This window comes from Pseudophryne corroboree, chromosome 10 (assembly GCF_028390025.1).
Source record: "Pseudophryne corroboree isolate aPseCor3 chromosome 10, aPseCor3.hap2, whole genome shotgun sequence".
NCBI lineage: Eukaryota > Metazoa > Chordata > Amphibia > Anura > Myobatrachidae > Pseudophryne > Pseudophryne corroboree.
In genome coordinates this window covers 385,318,203-385,341,542 of record NC_086453.1, presented here as the reverse complement: position 1 = coordinate 385,341,542, position 23,340 = coordinate 385,318,203, and the positions used below count along the sequence as shown (strand labels likewise).

Genomic DNA, 23,340 nt, shown 5'->3' with positions numbered 1-23,340 from the left:
AGGTGTGACCAGGAGGCAGGCTACTGAGGAGCTGACTCAGAGAATGGCAGCCCCCATTGTATGCATGGTACCAGGGCACGGCTGCAGCTGTCAGTCCCCTAGGAACCAGTGACTGAGGTCAGGTGTGACCAGGAGGCAGGCTACTGAGGAGCTGACGCAGAGAATGGCTGCCCCCATTGTATGCATGGTACCAGGGCACGGCTGCAGCTGTCAGTCCCCTAGGAACCAGTGACTGAGGCCAGGTGTGACCAGGAGGCAGGCTACTGGGGAGCTGACTCAGAGAATGGCTGCCCCCATTGTATGCATGGTACCAGGGCACGGCTGCAGCTGTCAGTCCCCTAGGAACCAGTGACTGAGGCCAGGTGTGACCAGGAGGCAGGCTACTGGGGAGCTGACGCAGAGAATGGCTGCCCCCATTGTATGCATGGTACCAGGGCACGGCTGCAGCTGTCAGTCCCCTAGGAACCAGTGACTGAGGCCAGGTGTGACCAGGAGGCAGGCTACTGGGGAGCTGACGCAGAGAATGGCTGCCCCCATTGTATGAATGGTACCAGGGCACGGCTGCAGCTGTCAGTCCCCTAGGAACCAGTGACTGAGGCCAGGTGTGACCAGGAGGCAGGCTACTGAGGAGCTGACGCAGAGAATGGCTGCCCCCATTGTATGCATGGTACCAGGGCACGGCTGCAGCTGTCAGTCCCCTAGGAACCAGTGACTGAGGCCAGGTGTGACCAGGAGGCAGGCTACTGGGGAGCTGACTCAGAGAATGGCTGCCCCCATTGTATGCATGGTACCAGGGCACGGCTGCAGCTGTCAGTCCCCTAGGAACCAGTGACTGAGGCCAGGTGTGACCAGGAGGCAGGCTACTGGGGAGCTGACGCAGAGAATGGCTGCCCCCATTGTATGCATGGTACCAGGGCACGGCTGCAGCTGTCAGTCCCCTAGGAACCAGTGACTGAGGCCAGGTGTGACCAGGAGGCAGGCTACTGGGGAGCTGACGCAGAGAATGGCTGCCCCCATTGTATGCATGGTACCAGGGCACGGCTGCAGCTGTCAGTCCCCTAGGAACCAGTGACTGAGGCCAGGTGTGACCAGGAGGCAGGCTACTGAGGAGCTGACGCAGAGAATGGCTGCCCCCATTGTATGCATGGTACCAGGGCACGGCTGCAGCTGTCAGTCCCCTAGGAACCAGTGACTGAGGCCAGGTGTGACCAGGAGGCAGGCTACTGAGGAGCTGACGCAGAGAATGGCTGCCCCCATTGTATGCATGGTACCAGGGCACGGCTGCAGCTGTCAGTCCCCTAGGAACCAGTGACTGAGGCCAGGTGTGACCAGGAGGCAGGCTACTGGGGAGCTGACGCAGAGAATGGCTGCCCCCATTGTATGCATGGTACCAGGGCACGGCTGCAGCTGTCAGTCCCCTAGTAACCAGTGACTGAGGCCAGGTGTGACCAGGAGGCAGGCTACTGGGGAGCTGACGCAGAGAATGGCTGCCCCCATTGTATGCATGGTACCAGGGCACGGCTGCAGCTGTCAGTCCCCTAGTAACCAGTGACTGAGGCCAGGTGTGACCAGGAGGCAGGCTACTGGGGAGCTGACGCAGAGACTGGCATTCCACATTGTATGCATGGTACCAGGGCATCTGCTGCAGCTGTCAGTCCCCTAGGAACCAGTGACTGAGGCCAGGTGTGACCAGGAGGCAGGCTACTGGGGAGCTGACGCAGAGAATGGCTGCCCCCATTGTATGCATGGTACCAGGGCACGGCTGCAGCTGTCAGTCCCCTAGGAACCAGTGACTGAGGCCAGGTGTGACCAGGAGGCAGGCTACTGGGGAGCTGACGCAGAGAATGGCTGCCCCCATTGTATGCATGGTACCAGGGCACGGCTGCAGCTGTCAGTCCCCTAGGAACCAGTGACTGAGGCCAGGTGTGACCAGGAGGCAGGCTACTGGGGAGCTGACGCAGAGAATGGCTGCCCCCATTGTATGCATGGTACCAGGGCACGGCTGCAGCTGTCTGATCCTGCCCGGCCTGCTCGTCACATGGATGGAGAAGAGGGTGATTGAGTTACTCATTAGTCGTCTGGCGTGAGCGTGGCGTGTATGGGCGGTAAGTGAGCGTGCTAATGACAATCATTGTGACTTCCCCCCTAGAGCACTGGTGGCTGGGGCAGTGGGTGTGATGGTCTCACCCTCAGCATTGCCCGTTTTGTCTCATTTGCACTTATAATTAGTTTTTTAGTAATATAAACCCTGCGGCTCCCCTGAGTGCTGCTCACCTGTAATTCTGCGTTACTGACCATTGCTTCGGGAGATTTCCTGCACCTACACATCGGCACAGCGTGGCCCCCTGGGACCTGCAGAGATGGGAGCTATTAGGGCCCCACATGCCAGCCTGATCGCTGTGACGCTGGCTGGAGAACAGGGTGAGTTGGGCAGGTTACTGATCCTGAGATCACGGGCCGACGGCCAGATGCGTTTATTATTATTATTACATTTTATTTATAAGGCGCCACAAGTGTTTTGCAGCGCCGTACAGAGGACAGTACAGGGACACAGAACTTAGCATTACAGTAAATAAATAACACAAATAGAGTACAGGTAACACAGAGCAGCACAATTCTCATACATAATACAGCTAAGATGTAAGTAGTGAGGGAGTGATCATCGTATTACTAGGGGCTGGCGGCCATAGATAGAGAGGAGCCTTTACCAGCCGGAGAGAAAGCGGTAAAGATGGTCGCTGAGTAGGAGAGAGCTGCGAGTGAAATGTGAGGAGAAGATGGCTTAGACAACAAGAGGAAAGAGGGCCCTGCTCTGAGGAGCTAACAATCTAGTGGGAAGGGGCGACAGACAGATGACATGAGGTGCAAGCAAGCGGGAGGAAGCCTGATGGCAGTATGTAAGGAAGCAGAGATGTTCAAGGCGTGGGGCAGGGGGATGGAGGAGCGGCCTCGGGGCAGGGGGATGGAGGAGCGTCCTCGGGGCAGGGGGATGGAGGAGCGTCCTCGGGGCAGGGGGATGGAGGAGCGTCCTCGGGGCAGGGGGATGGAGGAGCGGCCTCGGGGCAGGGGGATGGAGGAGCGGCCTCAGGGCAGGGGGATGGAGGAGCGGCCTCAGGGCAGGGGAATGGAGGAGCGGCCTCAGGACTAGGTTATGGGTTATGCGTTCTCCGGTGGTTTCCTTTATTTATATTTCAGCCATGCATCTGAGGATGAGACCATTCAGCTCTTACCCTTGGGGTGGCATCAGACCTTGTGCCAGGGTGTGTGTGGGCACAGGGTACAGTGAGGCTGCAGCACATTGCAGGTCAGTAACAGAACGGAGCATGACACCATGAGCGTAGTATAAACCTGTCTTTATTGCCTTCCCATACATAACAAATCCCAACATCCGAGTCCTGAACCACCCACGTGTGACCCGGAGCAGTACCGGAACAAGTGACGAGCGTGAGCAAAATTATTCTGGATGTAGAAAAATAAATAGATTTTGCACATGGGGTAAATAATTAGGGCGGTTGTGTTTGGTGCAGTGAGGCTGTAATAGGACCATCCTTATAAAGTGGCCCTCGGCTGCTGTAGTCCCCTCACGCTTCCTCCATACCTGGGGGGGGTCCTGTCAAAACTGGGAACAAAAACATAGGTTTATCATTAGTGACTTGGATGTATAATTCACAGAGTGCATGTGCAGTAATTGTGTACATTCACAGAACACTACCCCTGGTTAGGGGAACCTACGTCCGAGTGGCCTGTCTGCATCATACCATATGGATGTAATCCACTGCTGTTTGTTGTGTTAGGCTAACCACTGGCGGCGAAACGCGTCCTGCATAATACTGGCAGTGCAATATGGTGGCGGAAAGCGTCTTGCTTAATACAAGCAATGCAATATGGTGGCGCATCACTGGTGGCGGAACGAGTCCTGCGTAATACAGGCAGTGCAATATGGTGGCAGAACGCGTCCTGCGTAATACAACCAACGCAATATGGTGGCTTATCACTGGCGGCAGAACGCGTCCTGCTTAATACAAGCAACACAGTATGGTGGCTCAAAACTGGCGGTGGAACGCGTCACGCGTAATACAAGCAACGCAATATGGTGGCTTAGCACTGGTGACAGAACACATCCTGCTTAATACAAGCAATGCAAGATGGTTCACAACTGGCGGTGGAACGCGTCACGCGTAATACAAGCAATGCAATATGGTGGCTTATCACTAGCGACGGAACGTGTCACGCGTAATACAAGCCACGCATTTTTCGTATTCCTAGATGCTAAGTACACCTTAGATACAGCGTTCGCTGCAAGTGTGTCTGTGTCGGTACATATGTACACTGTGTTCTCCAAAGCACATTTGTTTGAGAGATTCATATATTCCATACTTTTGTAAATAGACCCATCACCTTCTTGGTAACATCACTGAGGCATGAGGCATCTCCTACCTCTTCCTCAGCTAGGACAAATGCCTGCTGAGTTTCTGCATAATGCTGTTCTTTCACCTCTTTAAAAAAAAATTTACTTTTCTTCTTGGCCCTAGGCTCGTCCTTACATGGTGTGGGTAGATTGAGCACCGCCTGTATACTCTGTGGTGTACACATTAGAACATACTACTGGCACCAGTAATAGAGGAGCCCGGCCACAGATGTTTCCCGGGGCATTAGAGTGTCAGCGTTTGGGCTCCATCTATTACTGAGTGTGTAGGAATGACATATGGTTCTCTTACCGGCACCTTGTAATGGTTTGCTCACTATGTGACATCTAGTTTTTATTGTTATACTCTATAAAAACTGAAGCTGCCCCGTCTTGGTCCTCGGACAAGTTCATGGAATTGGCTGTACAGCTGCTGCCAATATGGCATCTCATGCCTGCACAGTGCTTAGCAGTCTCCAATCAATTCAAGGTGTGATATTTGCCGTCTGCAGTGCGGTTCCCTGTTCTAACTGCAGAATAATGATACAGATGGATCCATGTTTATCTTGGCCTTTAATAAGATTAATTGAGCCAGGTCAGTCAGACTTAATCCCCTGCTGTATTGTTCTCTGATTTGTATTGCAGCTGAGAACAATAGATGAAAGGCTTATGCTAATAAACCATGGTGCACCTAGGCGCAGCAAAGATGTCAAGATGAATGTGGATACATCTGTACATTTCTAACCATTTAAGATCAAACAGGCAGCATCTATATCCTGGGGCAACATGTCTCCTACCTGCTTCTAGCTACTATTTACGGTATCTAGTACATTCTGCAAATTGCTACCTCTAGAAGGTTTTGATACATCTCATAGTTTATTCCATTTTTAAGACTTTTAAATGGGAAATAGGAACACGGAGCTGCGATGTTTGAGCCACAAGATCGAGTCCATAGACCATAGCAGAAGTGGGATTGAGGCCCTTGGACCGGTCAGTATGATGAGTTTGAATGATTCGGGCGTCTCTACCTAATCCCTGTATCAGGGCGTTAGGAATGTGATAGACGGGAGTTGTGCACATCAGCCCCACTACCAACACCATACATCAGCATCTAATGGTGTCTGCAGATACCGCCCCCCATATACCCCTGTGTTCTCACCCTGCGGTTGCAGCCCATGCCACTTTGGGCTCCAATTCTGTCAATCCGAGATCCAAAGCAGTCTGAGGATCGTCTCATGCTCCGGGGGGCATTCAGCAGCTCTCGAAGCTTGTTCTTCAATGGTGTCATTTTCTCTGGCTGGGCCCAGGACCCCCGGTTATAGCCCATATCTGCTGGGGGATGGGCGGCGTCTCCAGTCCAGGCTGGAGCTGCATTAGAGGAGTCGGCTGAATCATAGTTTGGGAGAAATAAGTCTTGAGCTGGGACTTCTGCTTCTTCCGCTGGGAGTTTGTCTTCTAAACGCTCCAGGAGACCCTGCGGAGAAACATTTCATAATTAGCTGTGACGAAGAGCTGACACTTTCCTACTGTCCTGGGACAGCCCCAAGATGTAATGTTCTGTCACTGCAATGTCCCTATTTTATACCAACCAGCTTCTCGTGTATAGACAATGCAATTCTCTTTGTTCCTACATACAAAGTGTTATTATAAGGTGCACGTGTTGCGCTGGGACTGTAGTGCCCCAGTGTGTCACACCTCTACACAGGTTCTAGGGCAGTGTCAGGCGCATTCACAAATCAGGTTTTGTGTATTTTTTTTTTGCCAAAAGGGCGAAGATGTTTCACAGGCCTACAGATACCCTTTACCAAATAAAGTAATTCAATAATCACATCTCTGATTGCTGTCCAGTGATTTATACATCTTATAAATGAGAACGTCTGAAACCACTGGACCAACTGCGATGCCGTTATCACCATTGTGTCGGTCATTTTCCCACGCTGGTTTTAGGCAAAGTATCATTACGATCGGTCGTCGTGGGTCTGCGGGCGTACGTGTCTCTACAACGACCGATCAGAACACCGCGGCACATGTATACGGTATACTATGATTCTTTTTCGTAGGTAAGTGTCGTTATATAGGACGTCCTCGGACTCACATCTATAAATGTAGGTCAAAGAGCTATAAATTATTTTTGTAACGGGTTCGTTTTTGCCCGGTACTGCGTCCAGTATCCTATAAAAGTGCGTGGTACTCAGAGTATAAGATCAGGGAACTTCGTAAGCTCAAGTCGCTCTGCTCAAACCTGGTGAAGACCTTACCAGAGGGTCCTGTATGGCTATACTTGCATGCATTTACATTTGTACTTAAAGGAACAGTGAGCAATAATCAATTGGTAAGTATACTGGGGGGGGGGGATTCAATTAGCCACAGTAACTTACCATGGCTAATTCCACTCTGTGGAATGCCCTACCACACACAATAAGACTCTCCTCTAGTCTCCAAACCTTCAAGCGTTCCCTCAAAACTCACCTCTTTAGGCAAGCGTATCAAATTCCTGAACCGCCCACATAACTTTCATAAACCTTGCTATCAAATTACATCCACTCTGTACAGTCCACACATATCCTCACATGTCTTCTCATTCTATGCAATAGATAGCACCTTTCCTTATGTACATATGCCTATAGATTGTAAGCTTGCGAGCAGGGCCTTCCTACCTCTATGACTGTTATCACCCAGTTTGTAATTGTTATTTCAAATTGTAAAGCGCAACGGAATTTGCTGCGCTATATAAGAAACTGTTAATAAATAAAATAAATAAATAAACTCCTGGGGGATAATGAAATTCTCCCGATAGCTGCCATTAACAGGGATTTTGGGCCTAATTCAGATCTGTTCGCTGGGCTGCTAATTTTGCTGTCCTGCGATCAGATAGTCACCGCGTGCGATCGGATTTTTCGCACCATCCCGTCGCTGACCGCCGATGCCCGTTGTAGCCGTCCGACGCGCCTGCACATTGCGGCTCAGACACAGGCGCAGTTCGAATCTGATCGCCCGCTGTGCGAAAACGCACAGCAGCGATCAGATCTGAATGACCCCCATTGTTTCACCTAATCATAGCTGCGATCGCAAAAAAAACTCAGGCATCCAGGATAAGTCCCCGGATCCCTGTGTTTTTGTACGAAAACGGGTAATTAAATTGCCAGATAATGACCGTTAGGCAAAAAAATGCCTGGTTTTTTGTGTGTTTTTTTTGCTCAAAAAAATACCGCAATTAATTGAATTCCCCCCCCCTGTGTGTTTTACATTTGACCTGTGTATTTACACTGTCACAAATAACAATTAGGTCTTTCTCGCTGACCAGTGTTACTGCTGGTGCCCGGAGCCAGGGTGAGAGCAGACGCTCCGCTCGCTGTGTATAGTGACTTATTTATGGTAGGTGAGCGGTTGTCTACTCCAGTCCTTAGGTACCACCAACAGGCCATGTTTTGTGGATTTCTTTAATAATACACAGGGGAGTTAATCTGGGTCAGTAATTATCCCTCCTGCTTCCACATAAAAAAATCCTGAAAACATGACCTGTAGGGAAAGCTGGAGGGGTGAGGGTGAGTGTGGTGGAGTAATACACTATGCACAGGAGACGTAATGATGCTTTACTAGTATGACTGTCGGTCAGCTGACCGGCGGTCACATGAATGCCACCCGTAGTACTATAGATACATATACGTGTGGTTTTAATAAACCGCTTGTGTCTTTTCACTATTTCATTAGCATCGCCAGTTTGACATATGATTTAATTTTATTTTGGGTGCCAATAGATACAGGTTAAATATACTGTTTTGGCATTAACTGGATAAGGCATGGGTCAGAGTGCGGCTGGTATACGGAAATAAATCCATACTCTAGATGGGGCTATATGCTTACGTCTTTCCTTAGTACTTTATAGCAGGATGAGTGTGGGACTGCTGCTGATTTGGAAGTAAAGTAGAAAAAAAGCAACCTGGGTAACGCCATGCTGCACTGCAGTGGGGGGCAGATGTAACATGTGCAGAGAGAGTTAGATTTGGGTGGTGTGTGTTCAAACTGAAATCTAAATTGCGTGTAGAAATAAAGGGGGTAATTCAGACCTGATAGCAGCAGCAAATTTGTTAGCAGTTGGGCAAAACCATGTGCACTGCAGGGGGGGGGGGGGGGGGGGGGGGGGGGGGGGGGGCAGATGTAACATGTGCAGAGAGAGTTAGATTTGGGTGGGTTATATTGTTTCTGTACAGGGTAAATACTTCCTGCTTTATTTTTACACTGCAATTAAGATTTCAGTTTGAATACACCCCAGCCAAATCTAACTCTCTCTGCACATGTTACATCTGCTCTCCCCCACCTGCACATGGTTTTGCCCAACTGCTAACAAATTTGCTGCTACGATCAGGTCTGAATTACCCCCCAAAGATGCCTAACATTTGTGTGCTACATGCAAATGCAACCAGTATTTACCCTGCACATAATTTTTTTTTATTGTATTTGCTCCCTTTTCATGGCAATATGGCTTGTTCCTGATACAAAGTTAGTTCTTTTGCTTTACTTCCAAATCAGAACCAGGCTGCGTGATAGCTGCTAACATACAGGCATTACAATTACCGTACACTTTGATTTTTTCAGCGGTGCTGTAGATAATTATTATTATTACATAAGGTTGATAGTAATCTCTTTAAGGTGGCAAAGTCTTGTATCATGTAGCTATAGCACTTTCTGTGACTGTGTGACGGTATTTGTCAGCGTTTTGTAGCTAATTGAGTATAGCGTTTACCCTTGGTTGTCCCTCCTGTTATACTCTATAGGATCCTCTTATATAACTCTCCCCTGCGGCACATCTACTTATTTGGCGGGGAGAAGCAGCTGCACATGGCGGCGTTATGTAGCTGGCGGGACGGACAGTCACTGATACTAATGAGCTGTCCCGACTCTCCGCGCGTTACTAAGCGGCAACGCTTCAGCAAGTGACGGCTGTGTTTAATAAGAGCCATCCTGATCTCTCCTGCAACCTCTCCCGTACTGAGACATTTATCTTCCTCAGTCCGTTGTGTAAATGTGACTATACGGCAGAGCTGCAACTAGGGATTACAGTGCCTCATGCAAGGAATTGTGTTGCCCCCAATTGTAGCCACAGTAACCTATAATATTCTATGTACCCCTAGCAGATTTACTCCCTGGGCAGCTGCCCCGGTCACATAGTATACCGCTATTAGGTTATTATTATCCATACAAAGATATTTTTTATCTCACTATTTAATAAATACCTTTTTACATTTACATGTTTTCTCCTGTATTTTAATATATCAGAATTATGGTTTATTAATAAATTTGCCACCTGTAGAGCTATATGGTAAGCGCAGTGTAACACACCTACATTTCCAGCTGCCCCGGTCATAGCCCAGATACCCTGTCTTGCGTCAGCTTAGTGTTTGGTAAGTGGCCCCGCGGATGTGCAGGTTGGTCTCACAGACACGCGGGGGAGTAGAGAATTAAACTGGGCATATACTATACAATTATCTGGCAGATCTGGCTGGCTGGAATGAAAATCTGGTAACGGGTGAGAGCAAATGACAATTGACCATATGCTCCCAAACGCTGGAAAATGGACAAAACCTGTTGTTCAGACAAATTGGTTAAATCCCGGATTACCCCAATTTGTATACACGAAGGCTTTTGTCCATTTTCCAGTGCTTGAGAACAAATGGTTAATTGTCATTTGCTCTCATCCAGTACCAGATTTTCATTCTGACCAGCCAGATCATTGTATAGTGTATGCCATGTGCAAAAGCAACATTCACATCTAAGGCCTATTTACATAAACAACAAATATCTATAACATCACGCGTGTGTGTCTGTGTGCGATTTCTAGACTATAGCAGGAATCTTCCCTTTGTGAGGTCTGTAATTATTATATATCTAGAGGCAGGTAACCCTAATGAGGCGCGCTCTGCAGCGCTTTACACGTGGACCCAAACACGGTAATGAGACATAGAGACTGCGAATTTTAGCAATCGCTCCCTGACCCCACCGTCCACTTCTACCACAATGAACACTGCTCTGGGAAATATCACTGATGTGCCATGTACAATATCCACTCATGAGAGCTCCATACGCACATTACAGAGAGCATACCCTAGCTGCTATCTGGAAGAGCATGCTGGGACTTGTAGTTTCACTTGCAGATTCAAGGTGGATCTAGAGATGGGAACTATGTGCCTGCTCAGTTCCAGTATGTTGGCAGGGCATGCAGGGACTTGTAGTACCACAACAGCCATGTGGTCACTGGTCATATATTTAAGAGGCAGGAAGACCTTAATATATGTTCATCTTCTGTACGAGCAATACACAATACACCGTCCCTGTCTGTTACTGGCCACTTCTATTCTTATTTGGCTTCATTGTATCTGTTTCAAAAGTGGTCCTAAATCCTAATAAATGATCATTGTCACTGATAATCCCGGAAGGAGTGCAAGCGAGTGGACCAGTGCGCACACTTTCATGCCGGCGTTTGAATCCCACTCTTGCAGCGGCGCTCGGTACAATATAATGGGAGCAGCACACCAGGCTGCAGGAAGGCTACGGGAACGCGCTTTCTGCACTCTGTTACAGGGTACAAGGTTCTCTCTACAGATATAACCGCCATTCTTCCAGGCCGTGACCCTAAGAATCACATTTTGCTTTTCTGGTAGTAAAAGGGTTATGTGACGGAGCAGACAGCGTATAAGTAATGGTGTGAGGTCATTATAAGAGACAAGGCGTCATTCCGATGTGTGCAGTGTGTTTGTATAATAACAGTGACAGACGAGGCACGTGCCTATCCTATTCGCCGTGCCACTATATATTGGTGCCTAACATCTGATCTAGTAGGGGCGTAGACAGCGTTCCTCATGGAGCGTGTCTTCCGGGTCATCTGGTTGGGGCACAGGAGTGTCGATAGACTAACACGATAGATCTACAGGTGGTACTAACTGTTCCTGAGGTTACCTAGAAAACACAGAGTCCGAGAAACACTGGCGCAGGGCGCAGAAGGCGTGAGGAATAGATAACCAGGCCGGAAGGGAAATGGAGGATTCCCAATAAGACCCAAGCATGGAAACATTAATATTCCGGGTCTTCCTTCAGCGGCTTTGTACGAATATCTGGGACAGTACGGCTAATCCCTAGAGAAAGGAGTCCACGAATCATCTGCTAATTACCTGTACACGGAGTAACGGTTCCTATCTAGGAGATGACCTGCTTTGGGCTACATCCTGAACCTTGCATTGTTGTGTGATGGCATCTGCTAGCCGGCACGCTTACCTTTAAATCCGATAGGTCTGATGACAGGACGGAGCTGTACGCTGGACCTCCATGGACCTTAGTTAAAGCCAGAAGAAGCAGAACAAATGTAAAGTACCCAACAACTGAGGTCTCCATGTCTCCTGGTGGTTTTGTCCTCTGGGCAAGTGCCTGATCCCGTCTCTCGCTGGTCTGCTTGCCTCCCTGACTGTCTGCTCGTCACAACACGGACTGGTTTTATACGTGCCACCAACATGTCCCAGGCATGAACTCATCCACATTCTAGCACTTCCGAAAGATAAAGAAGCTGTTCCCAGGCCAGTAGAAGATTCCCTTTTAAAGTTATCCTTCCCTTGGCCCTGTAGCAAGCCCCGCAAGGAGGCCACTTGCCCACTTGACAGAAGTGACCCCCTGCGGCAGTGACATTCCTACGTGAAGAGGCTTCTTGCGGTAAGGTGTCAGGATGAGGCGTCCACTCACCTCCCTCTGCACCTGAATTCTTTCTCCATGTCTCACAGTAGATAAGAGGACCCATCTTCCTGACCATTGCTGTTGGGTGAGGGTGGTGCCTGTGACGCTGGAATGACAGCGATGTAACCTGGGTAGTACCATAGTTCTAGTACTATTTCTGGACCAGTACATGTGCACATCACATGCCTCCTGGTGATTATAATAACAGTGCCCCGGGCACATAGCTGTCCGTATTGGGATGTTATTGGGAATAGTTACCCAGTCGCTCAGGAGCATCTATTTTAAGTATAAATTATCTTTCCAGAAATACTTTGTGAAGGAAAACCACCCATCCGCTAGCTCTCATTTCATAGGATCAGACAAGGCCAGCGAAGGTGAAATTGGGCTCCTTTCACTTGTTTATACGTGGCAACATGGCGTGCTGGTGAGGACCTGGGGGGGGGGGGTTCAGCTCTGCAATGATGATTTTGAAATACCCACAATTCACAAACACATTTTCCTTTACATTTTGCCACATAGAATATAAAATGGAAATTGTGGCTATGGGGTCTATCTACTAAGACTTGGAGAGTGATAAAGTGGTGACAGATAAAATACCGACCAACCTGCTCCTAACTGTAATAATTCTATACCGTATCATGTCTAGGCTCGGTACTGTAAGGCGTCACCTCTAGGATGGGGACAACATGGTGTTACCTGTAGGCTGGGAACAACAAGGAGTCACCTCTACATTGGGTACAATACGGCGTCACCTCTAGGCTGGGGACAATAAGGCATCACCTCTAGGCTGGATACAGTAAGGTGTCACCTCTAGGCTGGGTACAGTAAGACGTCCGCTCTAGGCTTGGTACAATGAGGTGTCACCTCTAGGCTGGGTACAACAAGGCGTCACCTCTAGACTTGGTGCAGTAAGGCGTCACCTCTAGGCTGGGTACAATGAGGTGTCACCTCTAGGATGGGTACAGCAAAGGTGTCACCTCTAGGCTGGGTAAAATAAGGCGTTACCTCTAGGCTGGGTACAGTAAGGTGTCATCTCTAGGCTGGGTACAGTAAGGCATCACCTCTAGGCTGGGTACAGCAAAGGTGTCACCTCTAGGCTGGGTACAATAAGGCGTCACCTCTAGTCTGAGTACAGTAAGGTGTCATCTCTAGGCTGGGTACAGTAAGGCATCACCTCTAGGCTGGGTACAGTAAGGCGTCATCTCTAGGCTTGGTACAGTAAGGCGTCACCTCTAGGCTGGGTACAATATGGCGTCACCTCTAGGCTGGGTACAATATGGCGTCACCTCTAGGCTGGGTACAATAAGCCGTCACCTCTAGGCTGAGTACAGTAAGGCATCATCTCTAGGCTGGGTACAGTAGGGCGTCACCTCTGGGCTGGGTACAATAAAGCGTCGCCTCTAGGTTGGGTACAGTAAGGCGTCACCTCTAGGCTGGGTACAGTAAGGCGTCATCTCTAGGCTTGGTACAGTAAGGCGTCACCTCTAGGCTGGGTACAATATGGCGTCACCTTTAGGCTGGGTACAATATGGCGTCACCTCTAGGCTGGGTACAATAAGCCGTCACCTCTAGGCTGAGTACAGTAAGGCGTCACCTCTAGGCTGGGTACAGTAGGGCGTCACCTCTGGGCTGGGTACAATAAAGCGTCGCCTCTAGGTTGGGTACAGTAAGGCGTCACCTCTAGGCTGGGTACAATAAGCCGTCACCTCTAGGCTTGGTACAGTAGGGCGTCACCTCTGGGCTGGGTACAATAAGGTGTCACCTCTAGGCTTGGTACAGTAGGGCGTCACCTCTGGGCTGGGTACAATACAGCGTCGCCTCTAGGTTGGGTACAGTAAGGCGTCACCTCTAGGCTGGGTACAATACGGCGTCACCTCTAGGCTGGGGACAATAAGGCATCATCTCTAGGTTGGGTATAGTAAGGCGTCACCTCTAGGCTGGGGACAATTAGGCGTCACCTCTAGGCTGGGGACAATAAGGCATCATCTCTAGGTTGGGTATAGTAAGGCGTCACCTCTAGGCTGGGGACAATTAGGCGTCACCTCTAGGCTGGGGACAATAAGGCATCATCTCTAGGTTGGGTATAGTAAGGCGTCATCTCTAGGCTTGGTACAGTAAGGCGTCACCTCTAGGCTGGGTACAATAAGCCGTCACCTCTAGGCTGAGTACAGTAAGGCGTCACCTCTAGGCTGGGTACAGTAGGGCGTCACCTCTGGGCTGGGTACAATAAAGCGTCGCCTCTAGGTTGGGTACAGTAAGGCGTCACCTCTAGGCTGGGTACAATAAGCCGTCACCTCTAGGCTTGGTACAGTAGGGCGTCACCTCTGGGCTGGGTACAATAAAGCGTCGCCTCTAGGTTGGGTACAGTAAGGCGTCACCTCTAGGCTGGGTACAATAAGCCGTCACCTCTAGGCTGGGTACAGTAGGGCGTCACCTCTGGGCTGGGTACAATAAAGCGTCGCCTCTAGGTTGGGTACAGTAAGGCCTCACCTCTAGGCTGGGGACAATAAGGCATCATCTCTAGGTTGGGTATAGTAAGGCGTCACCTCTAGGCTGGGGACAATAAGGCGTCACCTCTAGGCTGGGTACAAGAAGGCGTCACCTCTAGGCTGGGGACAATAAGGCATCATCTCTAGGTTGGGTATAGTAAGGCGTCACCTCTAGGCTGGGGACAATAAGGCGTCACCTCTAGGCTGGGTACAATAAGGCGTCACCTCTAGGCTGGGTACAATAAGGCGTCACCTCTAGGCTGGGTACAAGAAGGCGTCACCTCTAGGCTGGGGACAATAAGGCGTCACCTCTAGGCTGGGTACAATAAGGCGTCACCTCTAGGCTGGGTACAAGAAGGCGTCACCTCTAGGCTGGGTACAAGAAGGCGTCACCTCTAGACTTGGTGCAGTAAGACGTCACCTCTAGGTTGGGTACAGTAAGGCGTCACCTCTAGGCTGGGTACAAGAAGGCGTCACCTCTAGGCTGGGTACAATAAGCCGTCACCTCTAGGCTTGGTACAGTAAGACGTCACCTCTAGGTTGGGTACAGTAAGGCGTCACCTCTAGGCTTGGTACAATACGGCGTCACCTCTAGGCTGGGTGCAACAAGGCGTCACCTCTAGGCTGGGGACAATAAGGCATCATCTCTAGGTTGGGTATAGTAAGGCGTCACCTCTAGGCTGGGGACAATTAGGCGTCACCCCTAGGCTGGGGACAATAAGGCGTCACCTCTAGGCTGGGGACAATAAGGCGTCACCTCTAGGCTGGGTACAGTAAGGTGGCACCTCTAGGCTGGGGACAATAAAGCGTCACCTCTAGGCTGGGTACAATAAGGCGTCACCTCTGGGCTGGGTGCAATAAGGCGTCACCTCTAGGCTGGGTACAATAAGGCGTCACCTCTAGGCTGGGTACAATAAGGCGTCACCTCTAGGTTGGGTACAGTAAGGCGTCACCTCTAGGCTGAGTACAGAAAGGCCTCACCTCTAGGCTGGGTACAACAAGGCGTCACCTCTAGGCTGGGGACAATAAGGCATCATCTCTAAGTTGGGTATAGTAAGGCGTCACCTCTAGGCTGGGGACAATTAGGCGTCACCCCTAGGCTGGGGACAATAAGGCGTCACCTCTAGGCTGGGTACAATAAGGCGTCACCTCTGGGCTGGGTACAATAAGGCGTCACCTCTAGGCTGGGAACAACAAGGCGTCATCTCTAGGCTGGGTACAATAAGGCCTCACCTCTAGGCTGGGTACAAGAAGGCGTCACCTCTAGGCTGGGTACAAGAAGGCGTCACCTCTAGGCTGGGTACAGTAAGGCGTCACCTCTAGGCTGGGTACAGTAAGGCGTCACCTCTAGGCTGGGTACAAGAAGGCGTCACCTCTAGGCTGGGTACAGTAAGGCCTCACCTCTAGGCTGGGTACAGTAAGGCGTCACCTCTAGGCTGGGTACAATAAGGCGTCACCTCTAGGCTGGGTACAATAAGGCGTCACTTCTAGGCTGGGTACAGTAAGGCCTCACCTCTAGGCTGGGTACAGTAAGGCCTCACCTCTGGGCTGGGTACAGTAAGGCCTCACCTCTAGGCTGGGTACAATAAGCCGTCACCTCTAGGCTGGGTACAATAAGGCCTCACCTCTAGGCTGGGTACAATAAGGCGTCACCTCTAGGTTGGGTACAGTAAGGCGTCACCTCTAGGCTGGGTACAATAAGGCGTCACCTCTGGGCTGGGTACAATAAAGCGTCACCTCTAGGTTGGGTACAGTAAGGCATCACCTCTAGGTTGGGTACAAAAAGGCGTCACCTCTAGGTTGGGTACAGTAAGGCGTCACCTCTAGGTTGGGTACAGTAAGGCGTCACCTCTAGGTTGGGTACAATAAGGCCTCACCTCTAGGTTGGGTACAGTAAGGCGTCACCTCTAGGTTGGGTACAATAAGGCCTCACCTCTAGGTTGGGTACAATAAGGCGTCACCTCTGGGCTGGGTACAATAAAGCGTCACCTCTAGGTTGGGTACAGTAAGGCGTCACCTCTGGGCTGGGTACAATAAAGCGTCGCCTCTAGGTTGGGTACAGTAAGGCGTCACCTCTAGGCTGGGGACAATTAGGCGTCACCTCTAGGCTGGGGACAATAAGGCATCATCTCTAGGTTGGGTATAGTAAGGCGTCACCTCTAGGCTGGGGACAATTAGGCGTCACCTCTAGGCTGGGGACAATAAGGCATCATCTCTAGGTTGGGTATAGTAAGGCGTCACCTCTAGGCTGGGTACAATATGGCGTCACCTCTAGGCTGGGTACAGTAAGGTGTCATCTCTAGGCTGGGGACAATAAGGCATCATCTCTAGGTTGGGTATAGTAAGGCGTCACCTCTAGGCTGGGGACAATTAGGCGTCACCTCTAGGCTGGGGACAATAAGGCATCATCTCTAGGTTGGGTATAGTAAGGCGTCACCTCTAGGCTGGGTACAATATGGCGTCACCTCTAGGCTGGGTACAGTAAGGTGTCATCTCTAGGCTGGGTACAGTAAAGCGTCGCCTCTAGGTCGGGTACAGTAAGGTGTCATCTCTAGGCTGGGTACAGTAAGGTGTCATCTCTAAGCTTGGTACAGTAAGGCGTCACCTCTAGTCTGGGTACAATATGGCGTCACCTCTAGGCTGGGTACAATATGGCGTCACCTCTAGGCTGGGTACAATAAGCCGTCACCTCTAGGCTGAGTACAGTAAGGCATCGCCTCAAGGCTGGGTACAGTAGGGCGTCACCTCTGGGCTGGGTACAATAAGGTGTCACCTCTAGGCTTGGTACAATAAAGCGTCGCCTCTAGGTTGGGTACAGTAAAGCGTCACCTCTAGGCTGGGTACAATAAGCCGTCACCTCTAGGCTTGGTACAGTAAGACGTCACCTCTAGGCTGGGTACAGTAGGGCGTCACCTCTGGGCTGGGTACAATAAGGCGTCACCTCTAGGCTGGGTACAATAAAGCGTCGCCTCTAAGTTGGGTACAGTAAGGCGTCACCTCTAGGCTTGGTACAATACGGCGTCACCTCTAGGCTGGGTGCAACAAGGCGTCACCTCTAGGCTGGGGACAATAAGGCATCATCTCTAGGTTGGGTATAGTAAGGCGTCCTCTAGGCTGGGGACAATTAGGCGTCACCCCTAGGCTGGGGACAATAAGGCGTCACCTCTAGGCTGGGGACAATAAGGCGTCACCTCTAGGCTGGGTACAGTAAGGTGTCACCTCTAGGCTGGGGACAATAAAGCGTCACCTCTAGGCTGGGTACAATAAGGCATCACCTCTGGGCTGGGTACAATAAGGCGTCACCTCTAGGCTGGGAACAACAAGGCGTCATCTCTAGGCTGGGTACAATAAGGCGTTACCTGTAGGCTGGGTACAAGAAGGCGTCACCTCTAGGCTGGGTACAAGAAGGCGTCACCTCTAGGCTGGGTACAGTAAGGCGTCACCTCTAGGCTGGGTACAGTAAGGCGTCACCTCTAGGCTGGGTACAAGAAGGCGTCACCTCTAGGCTGGGTCCAGTAAGGCCTCACCTCTAGGCTGGGTACAGTAAGGCCTCACCTCTGGGCTGGGTACAGTAAGGCGTCACCTCTAGGCTGGGTACAATAAGGCGTCACCTCTAGGCTGGGTACAATAAGGCGTCACCTCTAGGTTGGGTACAGTAAGGCGTCACCTCTAGGCTGAGTACAGTAAGGCCTCACCTCTAGGCTGGGTACAGTAAGGCCTCACCTCTAGGCTGGGTACAATAAGGCGTCACCTCTAGGCTGGGTACAGTAAGGCCTCACCTCTAGGCTGGGTACAGTAAGGCGTCACCTCTAGGCTGGGTACAATAAGGCGTCACCTCTAGGCTGGGTACAATAAGGCGTCACCTCTAGGTTGGGTACAATAAGGCGTCACTTCTAGGCTGGGTACAGTAAGGCCTCACCTCTAGGCTGGGTACAGTAAGGCCTCACCTCTGGGCTGGGTACAGTAAGGCCTCACCTCTAGGCTGGGTACAGTAAGGTGTCACCTCTAGGCTGGGTACAATAAGCCGTCACCTCTAGGCTGGGTACAATAAGGCCTCACCTCTAGGCTGGGTACAATAAGGCGTCATCTCTAGGCTGGGTACAGTAAGGTGTCACCTCTAGGCTGGGTACAATAAGGCCTCACCTCTAGGCTGGGTACAATAAGGCGTCACCTCTAGGTTGGGTACAGTAAGGTGTCACCTCTAGGCTGGGTACAATAAGGCGTCACCTCTAGGCTGGGTACAATAAGGCGTCACCTCTAGGTTGGGTACAATAAGGCGTCACCTCTAGGCTGAGTACAGTAAGGCCTCACCTCTAGGTTGGGTACAATAAGGCGTCACCTCTAGGCTGAGTACAGTAAGGCCTCACCTCTAGGTTGGGTACAATAAGGCGTCACCTCTAGGCTGGGTACAATAAGGCGTCACCTCTAGGCTGGGTACAGTAAGGCCTCACCTCTAGGTTGGGTACAATAAGGCGTCACCTCTAGGCTGAGTACAGTAAGGCCTCACCTCTAGGCTGGGTACAATAAGGCGTCACCTCTAGGTTGGGTACAATAAGGCGTCACCTCTAGGCTGGGTACAGTAAGGCCTCACCTCTAGGCTGGGGACAGTAAGGCCTCACCTCTAGGCTGGGTACAGTAAGGCGTCACCTCTAGGCTGGGTACAATAAGGCGTCACCTCTAGGCTGGGTACAATAAGGCGTCACCTCTAGGTTGGGTACAATAAGGCGTCACCTCTAGGCTGAGTACAGTAAGGCGTCACCTCTAGGTTGGGTACAATAAGGCGTCACCTCTAGGCTGAGTACAGTAAGGCCTCACCTCTAGGCTGGGTACAATAAGGCGTCACCTCTAGGTTGGGTACAATAAGGCGTCACCTCTAGGCTGAGTACAGTAAGGCCTCACCTCTAGGCTGGGTACAATAAGGCGTCACCTCTAGGCTGGGTACAGTAAGGCCTCACCTCTAGGCTGGGTACAATAAGGCCTCACCTCTAGGTTGGGTACAATAAGGCGTCACCTCTAGGCTGAGTACAGTAAGGCCTCACCTCTAGGCTGGGTACAGTAAGGCCTCACCTCTAGGTTGGGTACAATAAGGCGTCACCTCTAGGCTGAGTACAGTAAGGCCTCACCTCTAGGCTGAGTACAGTAAGGCGTCACCTCTAGGCTGGGTACAGTAAGGCGTCACCTCTAGGCTGGGTACAGTAAGGCCTCACCTCTAGGTTCGGTACAATAAGGCGTCACCTCTAGGCTGGGTACAGTAAGGCCTCACCTCTAGGCTGAGTACAGTAAGGCCTCACCTCTAGGCTGGGTACAACAAGGCGTCACCTCTAGGCTGGGGACAATAAGGCATCATCTCTAGGTTGGGTATAGTAAGGCGTCACCTCTAGGCTGGGGACAATTAGGCGTCACCCCTAGGCTGGGGACAATAAGGCGTCACCTCTAGGCTGGGGACAATAAGGCGTCACCTCTAGGCTGGGTACAGTAAGGTGGCACCTCTAGGCTGGGGACAATAAAGCGTCACCTCTAGGCTGGGTACAATAAGGCGTCACCTCTGGGCTGGGTACAATAAGGCGTCACCTCTAGGCTGGGAACAACAAGGCGTCATCTCTAGGCTGGGTACAATAAGGCGTTACCTGTAGGCTGGGTACAAGAAGGCGTCACCTCTAGGCTGGGTACAAGAAGGCGTCACCTCTAGGCTGGGTACAGTAAGGCGTCACCTCTAGGCTGGGTACAGTAAGGCGTCACCTCTAGGCTGGGTACAAGAAGGCGTCACCTCTAGGCTGGGTACAGTAAGGCCTCACCTCTAGGCTGGGTACAGTAAGGCCTCACCTCTGGGCTGGGTACAGTAAGGCGTCACCTCTAGGCTGGGTACAATAAGGCGTCACCTCTAGGCTGGGTACAATAAGGCGTCACCTCTAGGTTGGGTACAGTAAGGCGTCACCTCTAGGCTGAGTACAGTAAGGCCTCACCTCTAGGCTGGGTACAGTAAGGCCTCACCTCTAGGCTGGGTACAGTAAGGCGTCACCTCTAGGCTGGGTACAATAAGGCGTCACCTCTAGGCTGGGTACAGTAAGGCCTCACCTCTAGGCTGGGTACAGTAAGGCGTCACCTCTAGGCTGGGTACAATAAGGCGTCACCTCTAGGCTGGGTACAATAAGGCGTCACCTCTAGGTTGGGTACAATAAGGCGTCACTTCTAGGCTGGGTACAGTAAGGCCTCACCTCTAGGCTGGGTACAGTAAGGCCTCACCTCTGGGCTGGGTACAGTAAGGCCTCACCTCTAGGCTGGGTACAGTAAGGTGTCACCTCTAGGCTGGGTACAATAAGCCGTCACCTCTAGGCTGGGTACAATAAGGCCTCACCTCTAGGCTGGGTACAATAAGGCGTCACCTCTAGGTTGGGTACAGTAAGGTGTCACCTCTAGGCTGGGTACAATAAGGCCTCACCTCTAGGCTGGGTACAATAAGGCGTCACCTCTAGGTTGGGTACAGTAAGGTGTCACCTCTAGGCTGGGTACAATAAGGCGTCACCTCTAGGCTGGGTACAATAAGGCGTCACCTCTAGGTTGGGTACAATAAGGCGTCACCTCTAGGCTGAGTACAGTAAGGCCTCACCTCTAGGTTGGGTACAATAAGGCGTCACCTCTAGGCTGAGTACAGTAAGGCCTCACCTCTAGGTTGGGTACAATAAGGCGTCACCTCTAGGCTGGGTACAATAAGGCGTCACCTCTAGGCTGGGTACAGTAAGGCCTCACCTCTAGGTTGGGTACAGTAAGGCGTCACCTCTAGGCTGAGTACAGTAAGGCCTCACCTCTAGGCTGGGTACAATAAGGCGTCACCTCTAGGTTGGGTACAATAAGGCGTCACCTCTAGGCTGGGTACAGTAAGGCCTCACCTCTAGGCTGGGGACAGTAAGGCCTCACCTCTAGGCTGGGTACAGTAAGGCGTCACCTCTAGGCTGGGTACAATAAGGCGTCATCTCTAGGCTGGGTACAATAAGGCGTCACCTCTAGGTTGGGTACAATAAGGCGTCACCTCTAGGCTGAGTACAGTAAGGCGTCACCTCTAGGTTGGGTACAATAAGGCGTCACCTCTAGGCTGAGTACAGTAAGGCCTCACCTCTAGGCTGGGTACAATAAGGCGTCACCTCTAGGTTGGGTACAATAAGGCGTCACCTCTAGGCTGGGTACAGTAAGGCCTCACCTCTAGGCTGGGTACAGTAAGGCGTCACCTCTAGGCTGGGTACAGTAAGGCGTCACCTCTAGGCTGGGTACAGTAAGGCGTCACCTCTAGGCTGGGTACAATAAGGCGTCACCTCTAGGTTGGGTACAATAAGGCGTCACCTCTAGGCTGAGTACAGTAAGGCGTCACCTCTAGGTTGGGTACAATAAGGCGTCACCTCTAGGCTGAGTACAGTAAGGCCTCACCTCTAGGCTGGGTACAATAAGGCGTCACCTCTAGGTTGGGTACAATAAGGCGTCACCTCTAGGCTGAGTACAGTAAGGCCTCACCTCTAGGTTGGGTACAATAAGGCGTCACCTCTAGGCTGGGTACAGTAAGGCCTCACCTCTAGGCTGGGTACAGTAAGGCCTCACCTCTAGGTTGGGTACAATAAGGCGTCACCTCTAGGCTGAGTACAGTAAGGCCTCACCTCTAGGCTGGGTACAGTAAGGCCTCACCTCTAGGTTGGGTACAATAAGGCGCCACCTCTAGGCTGAGTACAGTAAGGCCTCACCTCTAGGCTGAGTACAGTAAGGCGTCACCTCTAGGCTGGGTACAGTAAGGCGTCACCTCTAGGCTGGGTACAGTAAGGCCTCACCTCTAGGTTGGGTACAATAAGGCGTCACCTCTAGGCTGGGTACAGTAAGGCCTCACCTCTAGGCTGGGTACAGTAAGGCATCACCTCTAGGCTGGGTACAGTAAGGTGTCACCTCTAGGCTGGGTACAGTAAGGCCTCACCTCTAGGCTGAGTACAGTAAGGCCTCACCTCTAGGCTGGGTACAATAAGGCGTCACCTCTAGGTTGGGTACAATAAGGCGTCACTTCTAGGCTGGGTACAGTAAGGCCTCACCTCTAGGCTGGGTACAGTAAGGCCTCACCTCTAGGTTGGGTACAATAAGGCGTCACCTCTAGGTTGGGTACAATAAGGCGTCACCTCTAGGCTGAGTACAGTAAGGCCTCACCTCTAGGCTGGGTACAATAAGGCGTCACCTCTAGGCTGGGTACAGTAAGGCCTCACCTCTAGGCTGGGTACAATAAGGCCTCACCTCTAGGTTGGGTACAATAAGGCGTCACCTCTAGGCTGAGTACAGTAAGGCCTCACCTCTAGGCTGGGTACAGTAAGGCCTCACCTCTAGGTTGGGTACAATAAGGCGTCACCTCTAGGCTGAGTACAGTAAGGCCTCACCTCTAGGCTGAGTACAGTAAGGCGTCACCTCTAGGCTGGGTACAGTAAGGCGTCACCTCTAGGCTGGGTACAGTAAGGCCTCACCTCTAGGTTCGGTACAATAAGGCGTCACCTCTAGGCTGGGTACAGTAAGGCCTCACCTCTAGGCTGAGTACAGTAAGGCCTCACCTCTAGGCTGGGTACAACAAGGCGTCACCTCTAGGCTGGGGACAATAAGGCATCATCTCTAGGTTGGGTATAGTAAGGCGTCACCTCTAGGCTGGGGACAATTAGGCGTCACCCCTAGGCTGGGGACAATAAGGCGTCACCTCTAGGCTGGGGACAATAA

At 51.2% G+C, this 23,340-nt stretch overlaps 1 protein-coding gene across 1 annotated transcript; it reads right to left on the bottom strand.

Moving 5' to 3' along the window:
- Window positions 1-3,518: 3,518 nt before the first annotated feature.
- LOC134965702 (natriuretic peptides A-like) lies at window positions 3,519-11,791 on the bottom strand. The gene is made up of 3 exons (XM_063942010.1): window positions 11,675-11,791; window positions 5,565-5,879; window positions 3,519-3,619 (listed from the first exon to the last, which is right to left on the bottom strand). The coding sequence occupies exons 1-3, from the start codon at window positions 11,789-11,791 to the stop codon at window positions 3,614-3,616; spliced, it is 438 nt and encodes a 145-aa protein (XP_063798080.1). The 3' UTR covers window positions 3,519-3,613.
- Window positions 11,792-23,340: the final 11,549 nt, after the last annotated feature.